Genomic DNA, 27,336 nt, shown 5'->3' with positions numbered 1-27,336 from the left:
GCACCACGTTGGAGACAGGGACCAGATAGGAGAGCAGGAGGAGAACCCCATCTTCAGTCTGAAAGCACTATAATTCAAGGGGCATAGCAGGTACTTCTGGGGGTGGGGGCTGAGAGAGCTATTCTAAAGTCTTTCCCTTTTGATTGAAGAAGGAGCCGAAAGGGAATCAAATTGTGCTTGACTGGCAGAACAAGCAAGAGAAGAGCAGAGAAAGGCTTGGGGCTGTTGTCCTGCCAAAACTTACCTGTTACTACAGTTGGCTCTGATCTGGATATACTTACACTTCCCTCAGGGCAGAAATCCTTTTTCCAACAGCAACCATTTTTCACATGCGCATAGGCATGTGCACCTTTGCCTTGAGGATAGAGAAGAGAAATAGAGTTTGGATTTACCTGTACCTATTATGTCAGTTATCCTTAAAGTTGAAGTAAAGTATTGTTTTGTTACAAAAGAGTGATTTTGCTTTTATTTATAATGGAGCCCATGGAGGCAGGTAGCCTTGATTGTACCCTTGCCACCTTTGCCCCAGCTCACAGATCTCAAGCCCTGTCTTGTAGCAGGACATACTGTGAAATTGTTGCTCAATAAAAGTTAACTAATAAATCTGTCTTACAGTGCTTATATGTGAAATGCCTCTGGACTATTCCTAAATCCCAATGAGATCCATCTTCGTCCATTGGAGTGACTTTCTACTCTCATATCTGACAAACTTTTCAAGAATTCAGTTGTTCCATAATGAATAGTATTCTTAGCCACTAAGCTTTCAGTTTTGCCATTTTTAGTTGCTAATGGCCCGATATCAAGCTTAATTACTTTGAATGGAGGATAGTGCCCTGTTCTCATGTTTCATTGTCTTCCATTCAGTTTAGTCTCTGCCTGCCTAAATTAAAGGCATGAAAGGCACAATCCTATGCATGTTTAGACAGAACATGCATAGAAAATGCAGGGAGTTGCAGGACTCTTTTCTTTCTAAACATGCATAGGATTGTGCCCTATGTGAAGTAATTAAATCGTTCAGGTATTTTTCACTTCCTGGTAGGGATTTATTTATTTTGAGTACCCCATGTGTGTTTGAACGAATAGTGTGCTGAAAGTTTGCTATGACTTTAAATTCTGAGCAAGTGCATATTATTTTTCTGTAGCTTTTGCGTTTTCTACAAGAGTTCTCCCAGCAAACAATCTCCAGGACACATGAAATCAAGAAGCAACTGGACAGACTGATCCATGAAACGAAAAGCACAGATTGCCGCCTGCACAATGTCTTCAATGGCTTCCTCATGCTTTCAAATACACAGTTCATTGAAAATGTGAGTGCGCTATAATTGTACACTTGGCTATGAACAGAGAAGGCAATATGAAAGAAACGGCACTTAACACCATCAGTCAGGTAGTCTCATTTGTGTGCCTTGCATTTCTGAGTATAATGTGATATAGACCTGTAACTGACTTGTGATAGTTTTTGAATTCCATAATGCAGGGTAGATTCTTGCTCTCTAAAGTTTTGTATAGGAAATCAGATGCAAATATGCAAAATGAGAAATGGCTGGGTTGCTGAACAGTATTTCCCAACTTTCACTATAGCCCCTCTGGCTTTATTAATTTATGTAGGAATTTTATGCCTTACCTTTCACTGTTACCAACTCTAGGGTGTCTATAGAATGTTTAACTATATAAAAGCTAGTTTCCAATGTTTCGTCTTGTTCTTCTCACATTGTAGCATTACCAACAAATAGGACTGGAATACGGAGATAGGAGGAAGCTTGACTCATAATAGTGGGTATTTGGAGCACTCGGTAGGTTTACCCTGTGTATGAAATTATGCATAGTGTGCTGAAAGTGAATAGGGAGTTGTTTTTCTTCCTCTCTCATAATACTCCAACTGACACTTCCCTGGGACTGCAGACTCTGGCCTCATCCATCGGCTGGAGAACCAAGGACCACTGGGAGGCTGCACCTCCTGCCTCCCGGGAAGAACATCACTACAAGGGGGAGACCAACCTGATTCTAAACATCAGCCAGAGAGGGAGGAGCTGCAGGGAGCCCGCTCCACCTCTCCCTGCTAGAAAGATCACACAGCTTTCAGTCAACCCCGAAAGGCTTATAGCTTGGGTGACTCACTCAGGGGAGCCACAAGGGAGCAGAGGGCCTGGGTTGTAGTTTTTAAAAACTGTTGGTGGGTGGTGGACTTTGGGGTTGTGTTTGTGATTTTAGGGGTGTGGTGCCCACCTGATAGGTGGAAGTGAGGGAGGCATGTGTCCACCTGGCAGAGACAGTGGGGGGATGCAGATGCTGGCAGAGCGCTAGGGGCAAGCCATGCTGGGTAAGGGGAACAGGGGAGAGATGTGTAATATCTGTCCCCTGTTCTGGGCCTCTACAGAGCCGAAGGATGGCTGAGGGATGCGTGACTCCATCCTCTGGCCTTCGTCGTGTAATGCCAGGTCCGTTGCCCATAGAACATCTCTCATCCATGACATGATCCTGGATGAGGGTGTGAACCTGGCATATATTACAGAAACCTTGCTAGATGAGGCAGGTGCTCCCACTCTTGTGGCCATTTGCCCAGCTGGATTTTCATATGCACAGCAGCCAAGGGCTGGGGGATAGGGAGGGGGAGTGGCTGTTATCTACTGGGAGTCCTTGGTCCTCACCAGACTCCCTCTCTGGGAGACCAGGGTTGCTGAGATCAGGCTAGAGCGCCGGTGGTGGAAACCTTGCTCCGAAGGTGATCGGACGTGGGTTAGAGCTGTAGCTTCAGACTACCACATGGTGATAAGAGCAGCAAAAAAGAATTTTTATGCTGCCTCTATCGCGTCTGCAGATTGCTGCCCCAGGAGGCTGTTCCAAGTGGTCTGGAACCTGGTCGGTCCAGTTGTTCCAGAACCAGTAGAGCATTCTAAGGCCTCCTGTGATGAGTTTGCAAAGCACTTTGCAGATAAAATCAACTGGATCAGGAGTGCTATTCTGTGCGCTGTGGATACAGTTAGTGAACGAGGGGTGGCCAGTGGCAGACTGGTTGTGTGGGATCAGTTCCAGCTTCTTCCTTCCGAGGAGGTGGACAAGGTGCTTTCATCTTTAAGGCCGACCACCTGCTTACTTGATCCTTGCCCATTTTGGCTCATTATGAGCTGCAGGGAGAGACTTAGGGAGGGGATCAAGGCGGTGGTGAATGCCTCCCTCGAGGAGGGAGTGATACCATCAGCCCTCAAGGAGGCAGTGATAAGATCACTGTTAAAGAAGCCCTCCTTGGGTCCCCCAGACTTGAACAACTTTTGCTTGGTCTCAAATCTGCCGTTTTGGGGCAAGGTGATTGAGCGGGTGGTGGCTTTGAAGTTGCAGGCACACTTGGAAGAAGCCGATTATCTGGAACTATTTCAGTCGGGCTTCAGGCCTGGGCATGGGACAGAAATAGCCTCGGTTGCCTTGGTGGATGATATGGAGAAGGCTCTGCATAGGGGCAAATGCTCCTTCCTTGGTTTCCTCGATCTCTCAGTGGCTTTTGATACCGTTGACCCGTGGTATCCCCCTGGACTGCCTGGAGGGGTTGGGCATAGAGGACACCGTATTATAGTGGTTCCGTTCCTTCCTCTCTGGCAGGTACCAGAGGGTAACTCTGGGGGAGGAGACTTCAGACCCTTGGCTGCTCACTTGCGGGGTGCCACAGGGTTCTATTCTCTCCCTGATGTTATTTAACATCTATATGAAGCCACTGGGGGCTATCAGAAGGTTTGCGGTGCAGTGTCACCAATATGCAGATGACACGCAACTCTACCTCTCAGTTAAATCCTCGCCAAGGTTGGCTGTGGAAACCTTGTCCAAGTGTCTGGAGTTGATGAGTGGCTGGATGGAAAGGACTAAGCTGAAACTGAACCCCGACAAAACCGAAGTACTTTTTGTGGGAGACAAAGGGAGGTTGGGGGAGGTTGACCTGGTGTTTAATGGGGTGCGGCGACCCCTGAAGGACCAGGTCCACAGTCTGGGGGTCATTTTAGACTCCTAGCTGTCCATGGAGGCTCAGGTGTCAGCCGTGAGCTGGGCAGTGCTGTACCAACTCCATCTGATATGGCGACTGCACCCCATCTCCCTAACCATCTGCTCCCATCAGTAGTTCATGCCCTGGTCTCCTCTCGCCCAGGCTACTGTAATGAGCTCTATGTGGGGTTACCCTTGAAGATGGTTTGGAAGTTGCAGCTGGTGCAGAACGCACCGGCCCACCTGATTAAAGGCAGCCATCGGTGAGATCACATCTCTCCAGTGCTGAAGGAGTTGCACTGGTTACCAGTTGTTTTCTGGGCCCAATTCAAGGAGTTGGCATTGACCTTTAAAACCCTATATGGTTCCAGCCCAGTCTCTCTTAAGGAGCACCTCCAACAACACCAGGGACGCCACTCAACGAGATCAGCCTCAGTAGGCCTTCTGTCTGTCTCATCAGCCAGGACAGCTAGGCTGGTGAGGACTAGGGAGAGGGCCTTTTCTGTGGTGGCCCCCACTCTGTGGAATTCCCTCCCTAGTGACTTCTGCCATGCTCTCTCTTTGATGAGCTTCCACCAGGTTTTAAAAACCTGGCTGTTCAGGCAGGCATTTGGGGTGGGTTAGGGTTTTTTAGAGCAGTATTGTTTTATTATGTTGTTTTGTTCAGTTGAATATGTAAATTCGTTGTATTTCATGTTATTAGTATTGTATGCTGCCTAGAGTGGCCGGATAGCCAGCCAGATGGGCGGCTAATAAATCTAACAAACAAACAAACAAACAAATAAATACTACAACCTGGAGTTATCCAGTGAAGCTGATTAGTGGGAGATTGAGGTCAGATAAAAGGAAGTACTTCACACAGCATATAGTTAAACTATGGAAATCACTACCACAAGAGGGAGTGATAGCACCCTCCATGAGTCTCCATGAGCCCCTTTTAAAACTGGCCATGTTAGGGGCTATCTGTTGCATGATAGCTATATTTTACTCCAGTATCACAGGCCTTTATATGCCTGTTCCTGAGAAACATGAGCAGGAGGATGCTAGAGTGCTCATGTCCTTCTTGTGCGCTTCCCATAGGCATCTGTTTGGCCACTCTGGGAACAAAATGCTGAACTTGATAGGTCTTTGGTCTGGTCCAGTATGGCTCTTATGTTTCCAATTGATTGTGCGCACGCCAGTGGGTGGGGTGGTGGGAGAGTCCTTACCTCTTTCACGGAGCCTAGGGCCATGTGGTTTGTTTAGCAAATTAGGAGCAGGAGCAAGTTTGGAGAAGAAAGTCTGGACTCACATCTTGCCCTACCTTTGCTATTTGCCTCCGTAACAGACAGATGGGAATGAAATTGATGGAAGAACTCTCTAACCCAGCCAGCTTGCTGTCCCAGAGAAGTCCTTGCTCCAAAGAGCTTGTAATTTAAACATAGTGGGGAAGGGCATAACAAAGGGTAGGGAAAGAAGATGGGAGTGTAGAACTGAAATGTCGGACATGGAAAAAACGTGGTTGTTTTCTGTTTTTTTTAAGGAAAAAACAAATTTTGGGGAAAATGGAAATATATGAAATACTTATTTTCTTATCAAACCTTTTTTTACTGTTTTAACAACATAAAATGATTCATTTATAACTCAGAGAGTAATCCTAGGGCCCCTAGACAGTGTCTGGGGAGGGGGGAAGGCCATAGGGTAGTTTGGATTCCTGGATCCAAGGTTGGATACTGCACTTCCCACCCCCTCCTCTCCCATTCGCAGCCAGCGTGGAGACAACTGTGATGGCTGCCTCTCCGAGGCTGCAACAGCAACCTTGGAGGGAAGATAAAAGGGGCATTCCTGTGGCTGGGGAGGGGAGGAGACTGGGTAAACTGCAGTAGGAGGAATCCTGTGGCCTTCCCAGCCTCCTTCCCTCCCCCTCCCTTGCACCTCAGTTAGTTCACCTCCACTGTTCTTCCCGCTCTGCATTGGATCCCCATAGGATAGTGCTTAAGTAGAATTTGATATCAGGAAATCAGAAGACGTTTACTTCTTGGGAGGACAGCAATGAAAAATCTTGATAAAATAGTTAAGAGCAGAGACATCACACTGACAACAAAGGTCCGCATGGTTAAAGCAATGGTATTCCCCGTAGTAACCTATGGCTGCGAGAGCTGGACCATAAGGAAGGCTGAGCGAAGGAAGATAGATGCTTTTGAAGTGTGGTGCTGGAGGAAAACTCTGAGAGTGCCTTGGACTGCAAGAAGATCAAACCAGTCCATACTCCAGGAAATAAAGCCAGACTGGTCACTTGAGGGAAGGGTATTAAAGGCAAAACTGAAGTACTTTGGCCACATCATGAGAAAACAGGATACCCTGGAGAAGATGCTGATGCTAGGGAAAGTGGAAGGCAAAAAGAAGAGGGGCCGACCAAGGGCAAGATGAATGGATGATATTCTGGAGGTGACGGACTCGACCTTGGGGGAGCTGGGGGTGGCGACAGCCGACAGGAAGCTCTGGCGTGGGCTGGTCCATGAAGTCACGAAGAGTCGGAAGCGACTGAATGAATATACAACAAAAACAACAAAAAGAATTTGATATGCTGTTTAACATATTTATAAAATTTACAGCGTAATCCTATCCATGTTTACTCAGAAGAAAGGCCAGCTCTGTTTAGTGGAGCTTACTCTCCTGGGAGTGTGCATAGAGTTGCAGCGTCAAAAGTATATGCCTTGTACTTTTGCAAATATAATTGCAAATATAACTGCAAATATAACCGCAAATATAACCACTACCAGAGAGAGCTGCACCCTTCTGCACCCTATGCTATGTTAGAATGGCTTTGCCATCTGAGAAGTAAGAAATCTAAAACTTGAAGATAGAAACCACAAATTTAGTAAACAAAAGAAAGATATTATTTGGACAGGAGCCGTATCATGCTCATATTGTACATTAATACAATATTAATGTATTTTGGGTTTGTGTGTTGTATATGTCTGCAGTATACACAGGAATCATTATTTTGTAATTCTGTACATTATCGTAATATAAAAATATTCATACTACACATATTGAATGTTATAACTTTGTGTTAAAAAGCATTTCACTCACTCCAAAAAAGAACATTTCATAGGAGTTTTTCAGCATTCCTCCAAATTTCTAATTTGCTTATAAAAATAATGCCCTTTGAGTGAAAAACTTGAGATGTGGCATCTATTTGTTTTTTTGGATCGCTTTTTGGGAATGTATATCCAGATGGGGAGGATGGAGTGTCTGGGACCAGCAAGGATGCCACACATTTTCCTGGACCTGTATTGCCAAAGGAATCCTCCTGAAAATTAACCCATACCAGTTTGTTGTCCATGCTCTGTGGTTGGGTTGGACTTTCCTGCTGGATCGTCTGTTTTTCATTGTGGTGATGGTGGTACAAAAGTACTAGGTGGCCTCACAAATGAGGCCCATCTGTGGCCTTTTGGAATGAACCTTAGTAGTAACATGGAGCCATTTGTACTTTTCTCTTTAGTTTACCTAGCTACAAGTATTGTATTTTAAAAAAAGAAAATACAGGGAAAATGCAGACACATTCATTTTTAATTCAACCACATTAAAATTATAGTACATGAACATAACCATTATTAACTGAAATTAACAATAAAACATACACTAAAATATCAACTTTATATTAGCAACATACATATAATATATGCTGCTATAGCAGCATTTTTAAAGAGTAACCTTCTAAAATGTGAGAACAAGTAATGTTACTAGATACTCTTCTTGGCTTAACTAAGGGCCAAACTAAACATGATGGTGGCAGATTGGATGTTTAAATGCGGTTCTGCCAAAATTATGTAGATAGTGGATTTGGGCAGAAAATTTAAGGAGCAAAAGAGGGATGTGAGAGGGGAGATGAACTCTCCTTTGTCCCAACAACTAAAAATCCACAGCTCCTTGCCTGAAGAACATTTCTCCCACATGAGATTCAGATACTGCCCGCTTATTAGTGAGAGGAATTGTGAGGAGATAAGCCATGGGAAGGTGAAATATTCTGAACTTCTTTCATGTGTGTTCCTTTAACACCTTAAATTGAATGGTCCCACTCTTTGTGTGATTAAATCTGTATCCTCCACAATTATGTACAGAGGGGACACAGCGATGTCTACTCTGGTACTTAACTCTTTAATTGTTATTGACACAAGCGGAGTGTTGACTTGGCTTTGCTTGTGAACAGTATCTGTATCTGATGCTAAAACTTAATTGAAAATATTTGTTTACATTTATAGAGAGTATATGATGATGAAGTCGAGGAACCCATACCCAGAACTGAAGTGGGAGACAAACCCGAACAGGCAAGTGGATTACATAAGAATTATCTGTTGGTAACATTCACTATCCATGTGCAGTGCTGAAGGGTGACAGACTGAAGGATTTGAGAAGGTAGAAGCTTCCCCACATTTGCCAAAAGATAGCAGTGGATGAAGATGACTGTTTCCCCTGTTTCCTTCTCCCTTCCCCCACCCCAAATGCATGCAGAGGGTTGCATATGCCCTCAGGCCGTGGGCGGATCCCTTCCTGCAGAGGGCAGTGTGCAGATGCTAGCCTTAGTCCTGTGTGGGCAAATTGTGTTGGCTGATAGGATGCTTCTCCTTGACAAGGAAAAAGGCCAGTGCTTGCAGGCGATTGTTGCATCCTGAGATTTGTCAGGTAGCAGCAACAGTCCCCTGCTTAACAGCTCCTGGATCCTCTCTGGAATTGTCAAGCAAGCAATTTGATTGCATCTCAAATTGATAGAATATTGGAGAAAAAAATAAAGAGTAATCAAGGGAAATTACCTAAAAGTTTTTTTTTGAGCTGATGGACAGTTTGGCCTTAGTAGATGTATGGAGAGATAAAAATGGAAACGCAAAAGAATATACATATTTTTCAGAAAGACATAAATCTTTTTCAAGGATTGATATGATTTTGACAACTAAAGAGCTTGCTACAAATATTGGCAAAATACAAGTTTTACCAAGATCATTTTCGGACCATAACCCTATATCTATGTCATATGTGAAAAGAAGCACTACTTTTAGATGGAGATTGAATGAAATGATATTTCAAAATAAAAGTATTGTGGATGACACTAAAAAGAAATTGAGACATTTTTTGAATTGAATGTGGACAAAGGAACAAATATCTGAACAGTATGCAAGTAAGGCCTATATGAGAGGTTATTTTATACAACAAAACACACAACTGAAAAAGAAAAGAGAAGAGAAGGCACAAATTATTCTAAAACAGATAAAGGAGAAAGAAGAACTCCTAAAGAAAAAACAGGAAAGGCAAGTGTCCTCCGACAGATTTAATTACTCCAACAACAATTGTCGAAGTTAATAGTTCAAGATATGCAAAAAAAACCTTAAACTTTGTAAAACAAATAAATTTTGAATTTGCTAATAAACCAGGAAGATGGTTGGCCTATAAACTTAGAAAGGAAAAAGAAAAGAAAACAATTGTGAAAATAAGGGAAAGTGGATTAGAATTAACTGATAATGTGGCAATTCAGAAAGCCTTTTATCAATATTTTTCAAATTTATATAAAGGACAGGATTTCTCAGAATTAATGGATAAATATATTTATAAACAAAATTTACCAAAAATTACGAAGGAACAAAAACAAATGATGACTGGCCCAATAACAGAAAATGAAATGGTGGAAGCAATAAAAAAATTAAATTGGGAAAAACTCCGTGACCAGATGAAATATCAGGATTATATTATAAGGAGTGTGAAGAAGAAATTTTACAACCATTGAAAAATATGATGAACAGTATTTTAGAAAAGGGGGAGATACCGGAAACATGAAAATAGCATATATAACAATACCTAAAGAAGGACAGGATTTAACCTCGACAAAAAACTACAGACCAATCTCATTATTAAACAATGACAATAAGGTATTTGCAACAATTTTGGCAGAAAGGCTCAAGAAAATATTGCAGGAGTTTGTACATGAGGACCAAAGTGGTTTCTTACCAAGGAGACAGATGAGAGATAATGTAAGAACAGTCTTGAATGTGGTGGAATATTTGGAAAAACACCCAGAAAAACAAGCAGCTCTGATCTTTTTAGATTCAGAGAAAGCATTTGATAATCTCAACTGGAAATTTTTAATTAAGACTTTAAAAGAACTAGACTTCGGAGAAAACTTTATAAAATGGGTGAAATTGGTATATACCGATCAAAAGGCTCAAATAATTATAAATGGGGATTTGACTAAACCTTATGAGATACAAAGAGGAACAAGACAAGGCTGCCCATTGTCACCGCTATTGTTTTTATTGGTTTTAGAACTATTGAACAGAGATGTAAGACAAGATGATCGAATTACAGGAATAAAGATTAAAAAGGAGAAATATAAGCTGAGGGCCTTTGCAGATGACTTGGTGTTTATGTTGGAAGAAACTTTAAAGGGAATTGAAATTTTAATGAAAAAATTAAAAGAATTTGGAGCAGTGGCAGGGTTCAAAGTTAATAAACAGAAAACAAAAATTTTAACAAAGAATATGAATGTTCAAGAAAAAAAAAGTTGATGGATAAGACTGGCTTACAAATTGAAAAGAAAGTAAAATATTTGGGAGTCTTTGACAAATATGAATTGTATGCTTTTTCAAAATAACTGTGTTAAAGTGTGGAATGAAATTAAACATGATCTATTAAAATGGGAAAAATTACAACTATCACTTTTGGGAAGAATTGCAATGTTCAAAATGAATGTATTACCTAGAATGTTATTTTTGTTTCAAATTATAGTCATTATTACATCGGATTTACCTTTTAAGCAGTGGCAGAGAGATATAACGAAGTTTATATGGCAAGCAAAAAAACCAAGAGTTAAAATAAAAGTTTTACAAGATGCAAAGGAAAGAGGTGGCTTGGGATTACCAGATTTTAAAAGCTATTTTTCTGCCTGCTGCTTGATGTGGATGAAGGAATGGGTGACGTTGAAAAACAGAAGACTTTTAGAACTAGAAGGACATGAATTGAGATATGGGTGCCATGGTTATTTGTGGTATGGTAAAACAAGAGTGAATGTAGATTTTAATAATCATTATATAACAAAGGCTGTATTAAGAATTTGGAATAAATATAAATTAAGGCTCTATCAAAAAATACCACGTTGGTTATCTTCACAAGAAGCAATGCATAGAAGAGAATTTGATAGCATGCATAAATGGATAAGATATAATGATTTACTGGAATTGTCACAAGGGGAATATAAGTTAAAATCAAGGGAAAGCTTATTGGAAGAAGGTCATGTATGTCAGTGGTTTTCACATTTGCAACTTAAAGAAAGATTTAAAATAGATGAGAAAAATGGTGGATTTGAACAAACAGAATCTGAGTTTGAAACAGCACTGTGTACAAATGATGAACATGTTATTTCAATGATTTTGGGGATTAAATGATGACAAGAATTTGTGGCTTTTTACTTGGGAAAATTACTTAGTGAAGCTGCCACTGAAGACTGTTCAGAAGCTACCGTTGATGTACAGCACAGTGTGCCTTATTGCGGATGTGAGGCAATATGAATATATTCATGTTAGATTATGTCAACTGCATTGGCCAGCTGTTGGCTTTTGAAAAGAACTCAGGGTGCAACTTTGTACTTTGAAAGCCCAAAATGGCCTAGGTCCTCCATATCTCCCCAAATCATACCTATTGCAGTCTGTGGCTTATTAGAGCAGGGCTTTTTCAGCACTTGCCCTAGTCTTGTAGAATGGCTGTGTTTGTGTTCAACCTGTGGGTATTTAGGAAGGCTTGACAAGCTGTCCTGCTTTAGCAAGAAGTCAGACTTGCTGAATGTACCTTTATCAAAGTATTCACTTTTAACTGGAGTACTTTGTCTCCCTATTTAGTAAAGCAGCTCTAGTGAGAATGGCTGCACAGTGCTGAACAAAAATCTCAACTTGTTCATAGAATCATAGAATAGTAGGGTTGGAAGGGGCCTACAAGGCCATCGAGTCCAACCCCCTGCTCTATGCAGGAATCCAAGTCAGAGCATCCCTGACAAATGGCTGTCCAGCCTCATCTTGAAGGCCTCCAGTGTGGGAGAGCCCACCACCTCCCCAGGTAATTGGTTCCATTGTCGCATTGCTCTTACAGTCAGGAAGTTTTTCCTGATGTTCAGCTGGAATCTGGCTTCCTGTAACTTGAGCCCATGATTCCGTGTCCTGCACTCTGGGATGATCAAGAAGAGATCCTGGCCTTCTTCTCTGTGACAACCTTTCAAGTACTTGAAGAGTGCTATCATATCTCCCCTCAGTCTTCTCTTCTCAAGGCTAAACATGCCCAGTTCTTTCAGTCTCTCTTCATAGGGCTTTGTTTCCAGTCCCCTGATCATCTTTGTTGCTCTCCTCTGAACCCTCTCCAGTTTGTCTGCATCCTTCTTAAAGTGTGGTGCCCAGAACAGGACATAGTACTCCAGATGAGGCCTAACCAGTGCTGAGTAGAGGGGAACTAGTACTTCCCGGGATTTGGAAGCTATGCTTCTATTAATGCAGCCCAAGATAGCCTTTGCCTTTTTTGCAGCCACATCACATTGTTGGCTCATATTCAGCTTGTGATCGACAACAATTCCAAGATCCTTCTCACTTGTCGTGTTGTTGAGCCACGTATCCCCCATCTTGTAACTGTGCATTTGGTTTCTTTTTCCTAGGTGCAGAACTTGGCATTTATCCCTATTAAATGTCATTCTGTTGTTTTCTGCCCAGCGCTCCAGTCTATCCAGATCACTTTGAATTTTGTTTCTGTCTTCCAAAGTATTAGCTATCCCTCCCAATTTTGTGTCATCTGCAAATTTGATCAGCATTCCCTGCACCTCCTCCTCCAAGTCATTCATACAAATGTTGAAGAGCACTGGGCCCAGGACTGAGCCCTGCAGTACCCCACTTGTTACCTCTCCCCAGTTTGAGAAGGTCCCATTGATAAGCACTCTTTGAGTCCGATTCTGTAGCCAACTGTGGATCCACCGGATCGTTGTTTCATCTAGCCCACTTTGAGCTAGTTTGCTCATCAGGATATCATGGGGCACTTTGTCAAAACCTTTGCTGAAGTCGAGGTATATGATGTCTACAGCATTCCTACGGTCTACAAGGGAGGTGTCTTGATCAAAAAATGAGATCAGATTTGTCTGGCAGGACTTGTTTTTGACAAATCCATGTTGGCTTTGAGTAATCACGGCATTGTTGTCAAGGTGCTTCCAGATGGATTGCTTTATAATCTGCTCCAGAATTTTCCCAGGGATGGATGTCAGACTGACTGGTCTGTAGTTCCCAGGTTCCTCCTTTTTACCCTTTTTGAAGATAGGGACAACGTTAGCCCTCCTCCAGTCATCTGGCACTTCCCCCGTCCTCCATGATTTCTCAAAGAGAATGGACAGCAGTTCTGAGAGTTCTTCTGTCAGTTCCTTTATGACTCTAGGATGCAGTTCATCTGTCCCTGGAGATTTGAACTCATTCAAAGTAATTAGGTGTTCCTTGACCATATGCCTATTGATCTCAAGCTGCAATCCTGCCCCTTCAGCCTGTACTTTGCCTTTGCCAGGGGGGTCATAGACCCTCTTTTGGGAGAAGACTGAGCCAAAGTAGGAATTGAGCACCTCTGCCTTTTCTTTGTCATCTGTTATCGTTTTGCCATCCTTATTTAATAGCTGAACCACCATTTCTTTCCTCTGCCTTTTACTGTGCACGTAGCTGAAGAAAGCCTTTTTGTTGTTTTTAACATCCCTTGCTAACCTCAGCTCATTCTCAGCTTTAGCCTTCCTGACGCCATCCCTGCAATTCTGTGCTATCTGCCTGTACTCTTCCTTTGTTAGTTGGCCTTCTTTCCACTTCCTATATGTGTCCTTTTTTGTTTTCAGGTCATCCCTAAGCTTTTTGTGAAGCCACACAGGCGTCTTCTGTTGTCTTCCACCTTTTCTTCTTGTTGGAATTGTTTGTGATTGTGCCTTGAGAATTTCCCTTTTTAAAAGCTCCCACCCATCTTGGACTCCTTTTCTCATTAGCGTCACTTGCCATGGGACCTTACTGATCATTGTTCTGAGTTTATTAAAATCAGCTTTCCTAAAATCCAGGGTACACGTTTGACTACGCTCAGCTTTTGCTTCCCTTAGAACCAAGAACTCAAGTACAACATGGTCGCTTTCCCCCAGAGTTCCTGTAATTGCTACTTTATCCACTAAGTCATCTCTGTTGGTTAGGATCAAGTCAAGGATAGCCAATCCTCTAGTTCCTTCCTCTACTTTCTGTAGGAGGAAGTTATCCGCCACACAAGTCAGGAATTTCCTGGAGGGGCCATGTTTTGCAGAATTTGTCTCCCAACAAATATCGGGGAAATTGAAGTCCCCCATTACTGCTACCTCATGCTTCCTTAAAACATTGGCTATTTGCTTTTCAAAAGTTTCATCCTCGTCTTCTCCTTGATTGGGTGGCCGGTAGTAGACTCCGACCACCAGGTTCCTTTTATTCTTTGCTCCATTTATTTCAACCCAGATGCTCTCGATGGGGCTACCAAGCGCCTCCTCCTGTATTTCTGTGCAGAGATATGTATTTTTCACATACGGTGCAACCCCACCTCCCTTTCTGTTCCTCCTGTTCTTTTTGAACAAGTTATATCCTTCAATTGCTGTATTCCAGTCATGAGAGTCATCCCACCAAGTCTCAGTTATACCTATCAGGTCATAATTTCCCTCTTGTATTCAGAGTTCAAGTTCGTTCTGTTTGTTTCCCATACTCTGGGCATTAGTATATAGACATCGAAGACCATGTGCTTCATAGTCTGGCTTTCTTCCTACATGTGTCTGAAGACTATTATTGGGTGCTATCAGAGCTGTTCTCTCTGTTGCAGTGCATGCACCTACGTCCATTGTAACCCCCAACATTACATCTCCCTTCCTCGTAGGATTCAGTTTAAAGCCCTCCTGATGAAGTTCTTCATGCTGTGGCCAAACACATTCTTCCCATCCTTTGTGAGGTGCAACCCATCCCTAGCCAACAGCCCATCTTCCAGGAAGTATAGCCTGTGGTCCCAGAATCCAAATCTCTCTCGTCGGCACCACCTTCGTAGCCAGTCATTCACCCGGAGTATTTTTCGTTCCCTTTCTATCCCTCTTCTAACTACTGGAAGGATGGATGAGAAAACTATCTGGGCCCCAAAGTTCTTGAGTTTCCTTCCCAAAGCTTCAAAGTTTGACGGAATCTCTTTGTAGCTTTGCTTGGCGGTATCATTTGTTCCCACATGGATGAAAAGAAAGGGATACCTGTCAGTGGGCTTTATGAGTGCAAGCAACCTTTCAGTCACGTCTCTAATCTGTCCTCCCGGGAGACAACATACCTGGTGAGTCCATGGGTCTTCGCGACATACTTGGGTCTCGATCCCATGCAGTAAGAAGACTCCCACTACTACCACTCTTCTCTTCTTCTTCTTGTAGGCCTGGATTTCATCGCCTCTGTTTGACTGACCTTCAGCCTCTTGCTCACTCTCATGCAGGTTCCCCTGTGATTCTTCCTCTGCAGGCTGTCCTCCAGTCTCATCCGCAAGTACCTGGAATCAGTTCCACAGCTCCACTGCTTCCACTGGTGCAGAGTGGCTTCTAGTTCTTCTTCTCCTAACTGTCACCCTTTTCCAAGGAGTATCCTCTACTCCATTTTTCTTCACCTCAGCATTTCCCACTGCCTCATCTTGCTGTTGCTCTTCAAGCTTCTGGTCTTCCCTTTGCTGCTGTAGTTCCCCCATTCTGTCCAAGAACTCTTCGTGTTCTCTTATTCCCCGGAGGGTTGACAGTTGCCGCTCCAGTCCACTTACTTTTTCCTCCAGCAGTGTGATCAACTTGCACTTGTTGCAGGTGTAGACCAAATTGTTCTCAGGCAAGAAAACAAACATTGCACACACCTTGCAGGTCACCACCACTGGAGAGTCTTGTCCTTCCATAGCCTCTTTTCCCTTTTTGTGTCTAGCTTTGTGATTGTTCTAGACTAGCCTGTGCCTGCTCCTCTACTCAGTAGAGGTTAAAAGCAGAGTCCCACTGGTGTGAAAGTGTGTGTTACAAGACAAATAAATGGAAAAAAGTTAGTTAAAAAAAAAAAATATATGTTAGGGGCCTCCCCCTTGACCTCCCCTGCCAAACTCCTCTGGCCAACTCCTGTTTGCTCCCCCTGTTCACTCGCTCTGGTCGCTCGCTCTCTGGGAGCTTGCCTGCTTCTGTAGTCCCTGGACCAGCTGGAGCAGCTTGCTCTGCTCTGCTCTGCTCTGCTCAGCTGGGAGGCAGGAAACAGACTGAAGCTTCCCGCCCAGTCAGCTGCTGGGAGTACTCAGGCCACACCCCTCCAATTCATTTGGAGTTCTCAGAAGCACCTGGTGAGCTCACAGCCAATCAGAAGGATAAAGGGCAGCCCCCTGGGCTTCCTGCAGCCCACTTACCTCTTAGCCTCTGTCTCCTTTGTCTCTTCAACCACTGCAACTCCCCTGGCCAACTCCTGTTTTCTTCCCCTGTTCGCTCGCTCTGTTCGCTCACTCTCTGGGAGCTTGCCTGCTTCTGTAGTCCCTGGACCAGCTGGAGCAGCTTGCTCTGCTCTGCTCTGCTCTGCTCAGCTGGGAGGTGGGAAACAGACTCCAGTTCCATTGGACTTAAGAAGGTTGACTGTAATGGGAAGTTAACTGTGGAATGTGGTTCTTTTGATTCTAAAGGAGAAAACTCGTGAACAGAAAGAAGCTGACTTGATTCCAAAAATCCAGGAAGCTGTGAATTATGGGCTGCAGGTGCTGGACAGTGCCTTTGAACAGCTGGATATTAAAGCAGGGAATTCAGATTCTGAAGAAGAAACTAATGAAAGGGTAGAACTAATACTGGAGCCTAAGGTAATGGACTTTTGCTTGCCTACACTAAAGAGAGACAGTGTGACGTGGCAGATGGGCTTAGACCAGGAAGACCTGGGTTTGTTTCCCCATTCAGCAATGAAACTTATTGGGTGTCCTTGGGCTAGTCATTATCTCTCAATCTACTTCACCTCACAAGTATTGTAAGGATAAAATGTGGGAGGGGAACCATGTTTGCCACCCTAAAGTCCTTGGTGAAAGGACTGGATAAAAATGTAATAAACTGAATTAGCTGAAAATAAAGTTCACTAAAGGACAACAGATCTACTGTCTCCACCACCGCTCCCTAATGAGATCAGTTGTTTAAAACTCTAAGATTAGGGCATCAAATTGAGCTCTTACCTCTCTAAAGACTCTGCTCTGATATCCTGATCCCTGGAGCCTTGCTTCTAAAGCTACTGAAGGTTTAGGAGCCCCAAAGACATTGGGCAACAGTGTGGGGTGGGGGTGGGGGGTGGGGGGTGGCGGGTGGCAATTTCCAAAATTAATGGCTTGGGTTCAGGTTCCTCCTCCTTGTTACAAAAAAGGGACCATGGAATGAGATACAGACTGAGACTCAAAAATCTGAATGCAATTTTTAGAACACCTTTATTTAGATAAAATGCAGTTAGTTTCAGTCCATTCACACTTGTCACATTCACTCAAATAGCTGCCAGTGTTAGATCAATCAAACCTGGTGGCCAAACCCAGGTCATGTACTCAGAAGCAGGAGGAGTGCTAACATGCTAGCTGCTCCTCTGGTGTTCCTGTCTTGGTCAGAGTTTTGCTGATTTTGGTGTATCTTACATACTATTTTTCCCAGGTATTTGCACAATGTGGGAAAACATGTTCTTTGATTATGTGTCGTGGTTGTACATTATTTGGGCTCATCTTGTTTCTTTTTGGAAAAAAGGTATTATCATATTGGTAATTTTATTTTCTATTCCTTTCTTAATGATCTCCAACATGGAATTTGCCCTTTTCAAAACAGCTGTGCATGGTTCAACATTTTTATCAAGCTATCTACTAGAATCCCAAGATCCTTTTCCTGGCCAGTCACCACCAGCTCAGTCTCCATCAGCATATATGTGAAACAAGGATTTTTTGCCCCAATATCTGTCATTTCACACTTGCTTATATTAAGCCCCATTTGCCATTTTAATGCCCTTTCACACAGTTTGGACAGATCCTTTTGGAGCTCTTCACAATCACTTTTTGTTTTTATCATCCTGAATAATTTTGTATCATTGGCAGACATGGCCACCTCACTTCTAATGCCAAATAATTTATGAACAAGTTAAAAAGCACCGATCCCGCTACAGATCCTTGGGGGGCTTGCTGTTTTGTTTTATTTCTTTATACATTTAAAAGATAATTTTAAAAATGTATTATTAAACAATAAAACATAAAAATAACAATAACAATATTACAAGGCTATGTGACACAAGGCTGAAACAACATAGTTAATGGTTGGGAAAAGCCAGAGTAAACAAATAAGTTAGTAATATATGTCAAAAGCACATAACTGTCAGTGCCTGATATATCACAGAGTGGAGTTTATTACAGTGGGCGGGTACCACCACAGAGAAGGCCTGTTGCTGTTTTGTTGCCAGTTGGGACTCTGTGGCATGGACAACAAGGCCAGACATCTGGTACAGAGGCCGATTTTAGGGACATGCCATATATTTTTGTTAGAAGATCAGCAATTTCACATCTGAGTTCTTTATGAACTCTTGGATGGATACCATCTGGACACAGTGATTTGTCAATGAAGTGTAGAACTTCCTGTCTTGTCACCACGGTTCGCCTCAGCTGCTCAGACTCCCTCTCTGAAAATATCAGTCCAGGCATGGATATCTACCCTACATCTTCTGCAGTGAAGACAGACACAAATAGTTCGTTCTGCTTCTCTGCAAACTCCTTAGTCTTGTTTAGTACTCCTTTTCCTCCTTTGTCATCCAGCAGACTAACTGCCTCCCTAGCTGGTTTTCTGCTTCTGATGTATATGAAGATATTTTAAATCATTCTTCTGAATGTTACCAGTTAGATGCTTCCCAAAGTCCTTTTTTTTTGTATCTCTTATCCTTTGCATGCGTTTCCTGTGTGTAAGTTTGCATTCCATTTTGTTCTCATTTGAACAATCTGAAGGAAATATTCTTTTCTCTAATATCTTCTTTGACACTACTTGTTAACCAGACTGGTGATTTGGTGGTGCTTTTCCTAACCTGCAGTAAGCATTCTGTTATTGTGGTTTTGAGTAACCCCAAAATTTTCTGGAGAGATTTGGCCCTTTTGACTTTCTCTTTCAACTTCTTTTTTACCAATCTCTCATTTTTGAGAAACTTCCTGTTTTGAATGTGATGTGCAGCAGACCTCCATAAGTACTTGGCAACAATGTGTTAAAATTGGCAATGGAAGCATGAAGAGCATCAGGACAGCACTGTCTACCTGTGCTCTATTTGTCTGAGGTATTCCACCCTTTCTAAACACTCTCACATACAGTTAACTCTACATACAGACACACACATGCTACACATGGAGACTGCATATGGATTGTGGGAGTAGCTCTGAGACTCCGAAGGAAGGGGAGTCTGCCCAAGGTAATTGGAAAGCAAGCATAGTACTTTGACAGAGTTCAGTGTCAGAGCAGGTTCTAAGTCTTGAAGTGTGAACAAGAGAATCCTATGCACAGATCCTCTACAATACTGCATGTCTGAGACTGTGTATGGGGGTTTGTATTCCTTCTAAGCTGAAAGTGTTACTAGTTTTTTAAGATTAGAAGGGGGAATAAGATTCTTACTTGAAGTAACAGATGACATGCATCTAGTCACCTGGAGGTGATGTTTACTCACCACTGGTAACGAAGTGAGTAGCTAATAGCAAACCTGGAAATCAGGACTATGCAAATTGTTAAATGGTTTTGGAGCTTTATCTTTGAAATGTCATTGACATTAGAGATCTAAAAAAATGCTTGTTTGCCCTTTTACAGGATCTTTATATTGATAGGCCTTTGCCATATTTAATTGGCTCCCAACTTTTCATGGAACAGGATGATGTTGGTCTTGGTGAACTCTCCAGTGAAGGTATGTAATGGAGTTAATAATTAGATAGATACAGCCTAATTTACTTTTTTTGACTTATGGAGGACCAAGTGGTTCATCACTACATGTGTTAGAAGGTTTGCTGGAACAAGCTAACTAATTGAGAAATGTGGCATCACTGACTGAGAATACTAGCTCATAACCCAAGGTTAGCTTTTGGTGCTTTCAAAAATGTGGTATTGTCTCTGTGGATGACCAAGTTCTGCCGCTGTAGTTACGTGACCTCATCTGATTCAGTGATACTTTAATTATGGCATCAGTGTGAGATAGCTACTCAACGTGCTTGAGCATCCCAAGCCATATCTTTTTCAGTTATGACAGTCTTATGATTGTTTTCCTATCCATGCCTGAGCATCTTTTCTTGCTAATATCCTAGCAATCATCTGAGTGCTTTGAAAAAAGAAATCCCATTTTAACCATTTGCTCCACTACTTGTTATGATTCTTGTTTACTGCAAAATGGAACTCTTTTCATTCAGTTATTCAGAGATGGAACTGGGTTATGAAGAAGGATCCAGAAATGGATTGCTCTAGAGAGGGATTTGGAGACAAAAAAAGTAGTTTCACCTGTGGGGCAGAGATCGCTGAGCTGAAATCTTTCTGTGGAAATCCCTGCCACTGATAGTTTTCCTCCACTGGAAATACTTCCATGTTTTTGCCACTCGTATCCTGCACATATGGTAGGGAGTAGACCATGGAGCTAAGTAGCTAAGAGACTACTTGGTCTCTTCTGTTTGGAAGACTGCACTTGAAAATGAATACTGGAGTGATTTAGTCAATGCATAGAGAGGATTCTATGCATGTTTGTTTGTGTATTTACTAAATGTCTATATTACTTTTTTTGCAAAAGCACTCAAAACAGTTAAAATTTTCTAATCTTAAAAAGATGATATTAAAGAGAAATCTTACAAATTGGGAGAGAAGAGGAAAATACGCATACTTCGGTACTAGCTGTTTCATAGTGTTTCATAACTAGGTGGAATGTTAGGGGCATCTGCCAAATATGGGGGTGAGGGGGCTCAGAACTTCCAACAACAAGAAATAAGCATCTGTCGTACCTGTGTATATAATTGTGACTTGGAAAATGCCATTTGAAATATACTGAATAAGAGGATATATGCATAAGTCTTGTCTGAATTAATTTTCTCTTTCTCCATGGAACAGAAGGTTCAGTCGACAGTGATCGCGGCAGCATGATTGACAGTGAAGGAAAAGAAGTAAGAAGACTAATTTTCTCTTGAGCATTTTTTGTTAGTTTTAAAATATAACATTGTAAGGCTTCTGGGAAATTGTAGGAATTTATGCATTATGTTGTGGGGCACCACACTCTGTTGTTGGTGTGGGCTGTGGAAAGATGATATAGATAAAATACTGAACATTCAGAATACTGAGCTTAAGTACTGCTGGGCACAGGTTCTCTTAAGAAACCGCTTTTGCCTTTCAGGATTTGGAAGAAGAATTAGAGAATGTTAGTGAGGAAGACCAGAAACGGGTAAGAAATGTACTCTGTCTGCGTTCTACTATACCTTTATCCAAAGGTACCTGTGCAAAGATGGTAGGGAGTAGACCATGGAGCTGAGTATTAGGGCTCTAACAATGGCATGAGAATACAAATGGCCTTATCACAGTGTATCTGGTACCTAATAACCTTTCTAACTTACTTTTTAGACTCAAAATATGAATCCTGTTATACAGCAATTTTATTAAACTTCAAGATAAAAAAGCACAAAATAGGTATCATTAATGGATCAAACTTGGCACTACATCTTTTGCTCAAAAATAAAACTGATGGGAAAAAATTCTTTAAAAGTTTTATGAATGAATACTTCCCATATTTTTATATAGTATGTGAACAGAACCATTGTCATATCCACCCAAACCTTCTTTAAGCATTCTTCTGCAGTTCAGTCTTTTTCCCTATTTCCAGTTCTGTATAATCATTCTGTATGTGTATTCAGATTCCATGCTAATTCATTGTTTGCTTCAACCTCATTAAAAAAAAAGATTTGTAAGTTAAACCAAAACAGCGACTATCAAACACATAATGTAAGATCCAGATAGTATAAAGAATCTAACATTCGCCAACAGATTTAAGTCATGTATAGAGATAAGCCCACTGGTTAAATAGCTCAATTTTAAATTTCATACTGTTTTCTGGAAAAGCTTTACCTAAACTGACCATAAAATGGATGAGAGTGAATGCTGGGGCTGGAGAAAGGGAGAGTTTCTTTCCCCCACCTGTGTTTGTGTGTAATTCATGGTGTGTGTGTGTGTGCGTGTGTGTACTCCTTGTTGGGTGGAGGGAATCGGTGTAGGTTGCATCTACTTCTCTCCCCCACACCCCTGCCCTCCATTAGTGTCTTCTATAGCAGCCAGGGCCAGGAATTTGAGAGGTCAGGCAGGGCAGAAGGGAATCACTTCCAGTGGTGTGCATACCCTTGCCTTATTTACTGGGTTGGTCCCCTCAGCTTAAAATAAGCCCCGCAATGGATTTTATTATTTTTATTTCATTTAAAGTATTTTTATCCCACTCTTAAGGCAAAAAGGCTCCCAAAGCGTCTTACATATAATTGGTAAAATAAGACAGTCCCTGCCTGCAGGCTTACAATATAAAAAGACAAAACACATAAAAAATGGACTGGGGAGGAAAGAAGAAAAAATTAAGCCTTTCCGCAGGGCTAGTGGAATAGCCCTGTTGCTCACTCTCATCTCCCTCAGGACAGCCTGCTGGAATGGCTGGTGGTGGTGAGAGTCAGGAACACAGGAAGCTGCCATAGCTCTATCTAGCCCAGTATTGGTGAGACCAACTGGGAGCAGCTCTCCAGTGTTTCAGGCAGGAGTTTTTCCAGCCCTACCTGGAGATACCAGGGATTGAACCTGGGACCTTCTGCATGTAAAGCATGTGCTCTGGCACTGAGCCATGATCCATCAGTTGAGGGAGGAGGAGCCTTCATGGAGCATTTGTGTGCAGGGATCAGCTGAGTGTGTTTTGTAATTTCAAACCTCAGCTCATGGCTTCAGGGTAGAGTATGCTGTGCCACATTTTCTTCCTTTGGCCAAAGCCAAACCCCTATGATTGCTTTCAGGGCACATGACTTCTTAGCATGGGAGATACCAAAATGAATAGGCCTGACAAAAGAGAAAGGGTACTCCTTCCTACTGACTCATGATGTTTGTGGATCCTTACCTTATCTATTTATGGTGTTAGAGTTGGATACTAAATAGCATCTCCTAATTGTTCTGGCCTACTTGCAAGGGCTGCTACCAAGGGAGCTTTTAACTGTGCATATGTCATATGCCAAGATCCACTCCTCACAGTGCCTCCTAAGAGGTAGTATGTGGGAGGGAAGTCTAGTTGTTGTTGTGATGCTCTCTTGCTCAGGCACTCATCCTCTCCTGAAGACACTTTTCAATTGCTACACTTCCCTAGTGACAATCTCAGACAATCTCCCTCAGACAACCCTCCTCCAGGCAAACTCTCTCCTCAACAGCTCCTTATATTTGGTCCTGGCAGAACCCTCCAGCCAGCCAGCTTTAGCATGGCCAGCATTCTATCACACCACCTCTTTTCAAACTTGGGATCTTTGGAATATTTAGCTATCCTCCAAACAGATAGTACCAGTTTTGATCCAGACTTCCTGGTCTCATATTCCCCTCTCAATGGTAACAGTAACTGCAACTCCACCAGCACACTATATTTACAATGTATCCTTCCTTACAAAGGGACATATTTCCCTTACTACTGTTAACTCCTTCATCTTCAATTGTAACAAAACATAACAGCTGAACATATTAAACTTTATCTCACAAAGAGTCAGTTTCTTCACATTCCTAATGTTTAGCCAAAATGCTACTGCATGGGTTTGGATGAACTGACTTTAGCAGAAAGAAACTTGAACCGATGTGGTTTAGCAACTGAATGGGAGCTTGACTTCAGGCACTCTTACTGACAAGATATGCCTTTGAGAGGCTTTCAGGGAAATAGAATATGAGAGCACTTGGGAAGAAAAATACTATACCTATCATAAAACCTGGAATATCCAGGTCGGATGCTCCTGTTGCCAGGAAGAGAACATACTCCCTGACAGTAAATCTAAAGCTGGCTAAATATAGCTTCCTACAATCCACATATCTGTCTCAACTGCACTGCAGCATGAAGTGTAGTATTTACCACTTTTTCAGAGAACCGCATTGTTGAGTGATGAAGATGAAGATATTTTTGGTGATTCTGAAAGAGGGGAAGAAGAAGAAGAAGGTGATTTGGAAGAAAATGCAAAGCTGGTAAGGAACTGCTATTTTACATGACTACTAGTTTCATCCAGGAAAACTGTTCAAAGCAAAGCTTTTCTTGCTGTTTTAATCTTGTCCAAAGTTGATGGAATACCCTGCTCAATGTTCACCAAAGAGTATGAACTTCCTGATGCCTTTCAGTTGGCCAAAATGAGAGAGGTCTTAAACCTTATTTTACCCTTTTGGAGATCCTTAAATCTACAAGTTTTCCTTTTTTACATGTATTTCATCCCCAGATAGTAAAAAAGAAAAAAAGTTAGCTACCTGCCCTGTTGTTTGGGGTGTTGCTTTTATTCTCTCCTATTCTTCTATTTTCATAACTTGAAATTTTAATAGTTCTCTGAGAAATAAAGCTATTTTTCATAGCACCTTTTGAACAAAGGCTGGTAAGCTAATTAAAATTTAACTGTATTTGTCTTTTCTTTCCCATTTATCCCCACATGAACACTTCAGAAAAAGAAAGGGCCCGCATCATTTACAGATGAACTTGCAGCTCGTATCAAAGGGGACGTGCTATGTAAACAAGAAGAACAATTGTGTGAGCTGCTTCTCAGACCTTTTTTCTTCTTCGACAGTGTTGAGGCCTGTGCATGCAAGAAACAATTCCTACTGGGGCTAGGAAAGATACTTTTGCTTTGTATAGTACAGCCTGGCTTTTTACATCCTTCGACTGGTGTTCAAAGAATGTTAGTAGCTTTTGTCAGATAGAGTTCATTAAGTATGCTCAAACTTCAAGATACAAAGAAGGAGATGGGTAATTCTCCATTAGGGTGAACTGTTTCCATTATGAACATTGCTCTTTTCCCAAAGAGAACTAGAAGGTTACATTCTTAACACGTGTATAGATTATTTTTTGTTTAAAAGTGGGCCCTAACAGTGTAAGAACTTGAAGTAAATCTGACCTTCTACCCAAGTACTTCTGGGCTGGTTTTGGATTAATTAGTTTCGGATTAACTGGCCTCAGTAGGAAAAAAAACTTGAATGATCTAGCATCTAAATGGGAACTTGACTCTGGGCACTCTTGCTGGGATTCCAGAGAAATGTAACATGAAAGCATAACAACTGGAAGCCATTGAGACAGTCCCTAAGGAAAGGGGCAAAGAGGACATTTTGTATCATATAACTTGAGGCAGTCAGATTTGATGCTTATATTGTAGAGAAGGAAGGCTACTTTTGATGGGGTACTAGGCCAAAGACACAGCCATAGAGTGATGAATGTCATCCAGACTGGAGAAAGTTTTTCCTCTTTGTTATTTAGGGTGCAATCCTATGCATGTTTAGACAGAAATAAAGTTCTACAACTCCCAGCATTCCCCTGCCAGGACTTTTTTCTGTCTAAACAGGCATAGGATTGCATCCTTAGTTATTTTTAAAGGTGGCCAAATGTAGCTTTCTATTTGTTGTTGCATGTTAAGTGCTTTCATAAAATATGCAGTGGTGAGGAGGTAACACTAGTCACATATTAAACGTTTCTATTTGAACCATTAGCAGATACGAAAAATAAGACAACAGTGACTGACAAGGAAGAAATTAGTGTTCCATCGGATGGTAGGTGTTCTTTTTTATGTGCTAAGTTTGTTTGAGAGGCTGGAGGGGGAAGTGATAAGGGCACCGCTGAGTCAATTCTATTCTAAATGTCTTAATGTCCTTGGGCTTAGTGAATACTACTGTGGCTTGGAAGCTTCCTCCTTTGTCTTTTTTACTGTCTGAAGATAAGAAGGTATATGGAGATGTTTGTGCAATACTTGCTTGCTTGTCTTATTGTGACCCCAGTCTTTGTCAGCTGTTTCTAGCTTTAAAGACTTTCCTGTAAGTGAAGACTTGCTTTATTGAATTTAAAGTCCGTTTCCTCCCATTGCACATATGGGAAATTTATGAGCTACAAAAGAGCTTGACACCCAAGACTGCTCAGTACATCAAATGAAATGGGATTTGAGCCTTGAGTTCTAGTTAGTCTACCCATTGGACTATACATTCACAACTCCTATAGCTCCATTGCTCTATTCTACTGTTGAATATCAAGGGATAGGAAATTTGAGTCTTCAGGGGCCTCAGATAGGATAAGTGTATCAGTAGAATTGCCTCAAGCTTGTGTTTGGGGTAGGTGACTGAGTAGCTCATAACTGACCTTTTTCTAGCTCCTTTGAAAGGACATTCATGCATATATTATCTCTTCTCAGATGATGAAGATATCTTTAAGCCCCCCAAGTTGACTGATGCAGACTTCTCACCATTTGGTTCTAAAGAGGGCCTCTTTAGTGGTGGGGCAGGACTCTTTGATGATGAAGAGGTTAGTATCTGATTCAGATTCCTAGGCTAGAACTAGGCTAAAAGAGCTCAAAGCCGATAATAGATAGTGATACCTGCCACAGTGTCTCAACTACTGGTGACAAGATAACATTATCTGAAAGTCAGTTAATTCTGTTGTATTTGCTGTGTTTAGATGTGACTTCCCTAGCCAGAATCCACTGATATTCCTCAAGTCTCTCATGCTGCACTATTTTTTTCAGCTGATGTAGGCATTTCTACTGCAACTTCATTATATAAGACAGAACAGGGCTAGGGTCCTGGGGAAGATATAAGATGACAGTTGACTGCAGTCCAGCTTCAAGACAATGTAGATGTAGCCTATCCTGTTTCTTTGCATTCTTCAAACACATTAGATGACTGAGGTTGTGTAATAGCTTCATAAGCCCAAGTCCTCATACAGTGCTTAGTTGGTTCATGTTTTGTTTTATCAACTGGTGGGTAGAGTTGCTCCAGCTACACAGGCAGACATTTTCTGCTGTGCTGATAAGAAGAAAAGCAGATGATCCTGGGGTAACAGGGCATCCTTGGTTGCCTTAGACCAGGCATGCACAACCTTTTCTGCCCCAAGGGCCATGTGCAGTGTTGGTTGGGGGATCAGGGCCATACATACACACAAGTGTGTGCTTCTGAACACGCATGCACACACACAGAGCGTTTTCCCCCATCCCAAACATGCACACACTCATTCTCCCTCTGAGTGCTAGTTCCTGGAGTTCCTCTGGGAAACAGGCTCCCTGAATGCTGGTTCCTAGAGCATCCTCCTGGAAGCAGGGCCTCTTAAGTGCTGATTCCTAGAGTGTTTTTGC

The 27,336-nt window shown here is 42.1% G+C and overlaps 1 protein-coding gene across 20 annotated transcripts in view; it reads left to right on the top strand.

Annotated features, from left to right (window-relative positions):
- LOC146350469 (WASH complex subunit 2C-like) overlaps positions 1-27,336 on the top strand; it is an 86,842-nt gene that overhangs the window by 2,208 nt on the left and 57,298 nt on the right. For 4 of the 20 annotated variants that reach the window (XM_084845065.1, XM_084845057.1, XM_084845063.1 and 1 more), the window contains exons 2-11: positions 1,143-1,307; positions 8,217-8,282; positions 16,663-16,833; positions 19,820-19,913; positions 21,095-21,147; positions 21,375-21,422; positions 24,113-24,211; positions 24,674-24,758; positions 25,712-25,768; positions 26,401-26,510. In XM_084845065.1, the coding sequence (XP_084701191.1) occupies positions 1,143-1,307; positions 8,217-8,282; positions 16,663-16,833; positions 19,820-19,913; positions 21,095-21,147; positions 21,375-21,422; positions 24,113-24,211; positions 24,674-24,758; positions 25,712-25,768; positions 26,401-26,510 (948 nt within the window). Of the gene's footprint in view, positions 1-1,142; positions 1,388-8,216; positions 8,283-16,662; positions 16,834-19,819; positions 19,914-21,094; positions 21,148-21,374; positions 21,423-24,094; positions 24,212-24,673; positions 24,759-25,708; positions 25,769-26,400; positions 26,511-27,336 lie in introns of those variants that run through there. The other 16 variants (XM_084845064.1, XM_084845056.1, XM_084845061.1 and 13 more) reach the window with 8 other exon arrangements.

Source organism: Heloderma suspectum, chromosome 3 (genome assembly GCF_057233095.1).
Source record: "Heloderma suspectum isolate Gila_16-S chromosome 3, 16-S_ref, whole genome shotgun sequence".
Taxonomy (NCBI): domain Eukaryota; kingdom Metazoa; phylum Chordata; class Lepidosauria; order Squamata; family Helodermatidae; genus Heloderma; species Heloderma suspectum.
Note: the sequence above shows the minus strand (reverse complement) of the source record. Positions and strands in the feature narration are given on the sequence as shown.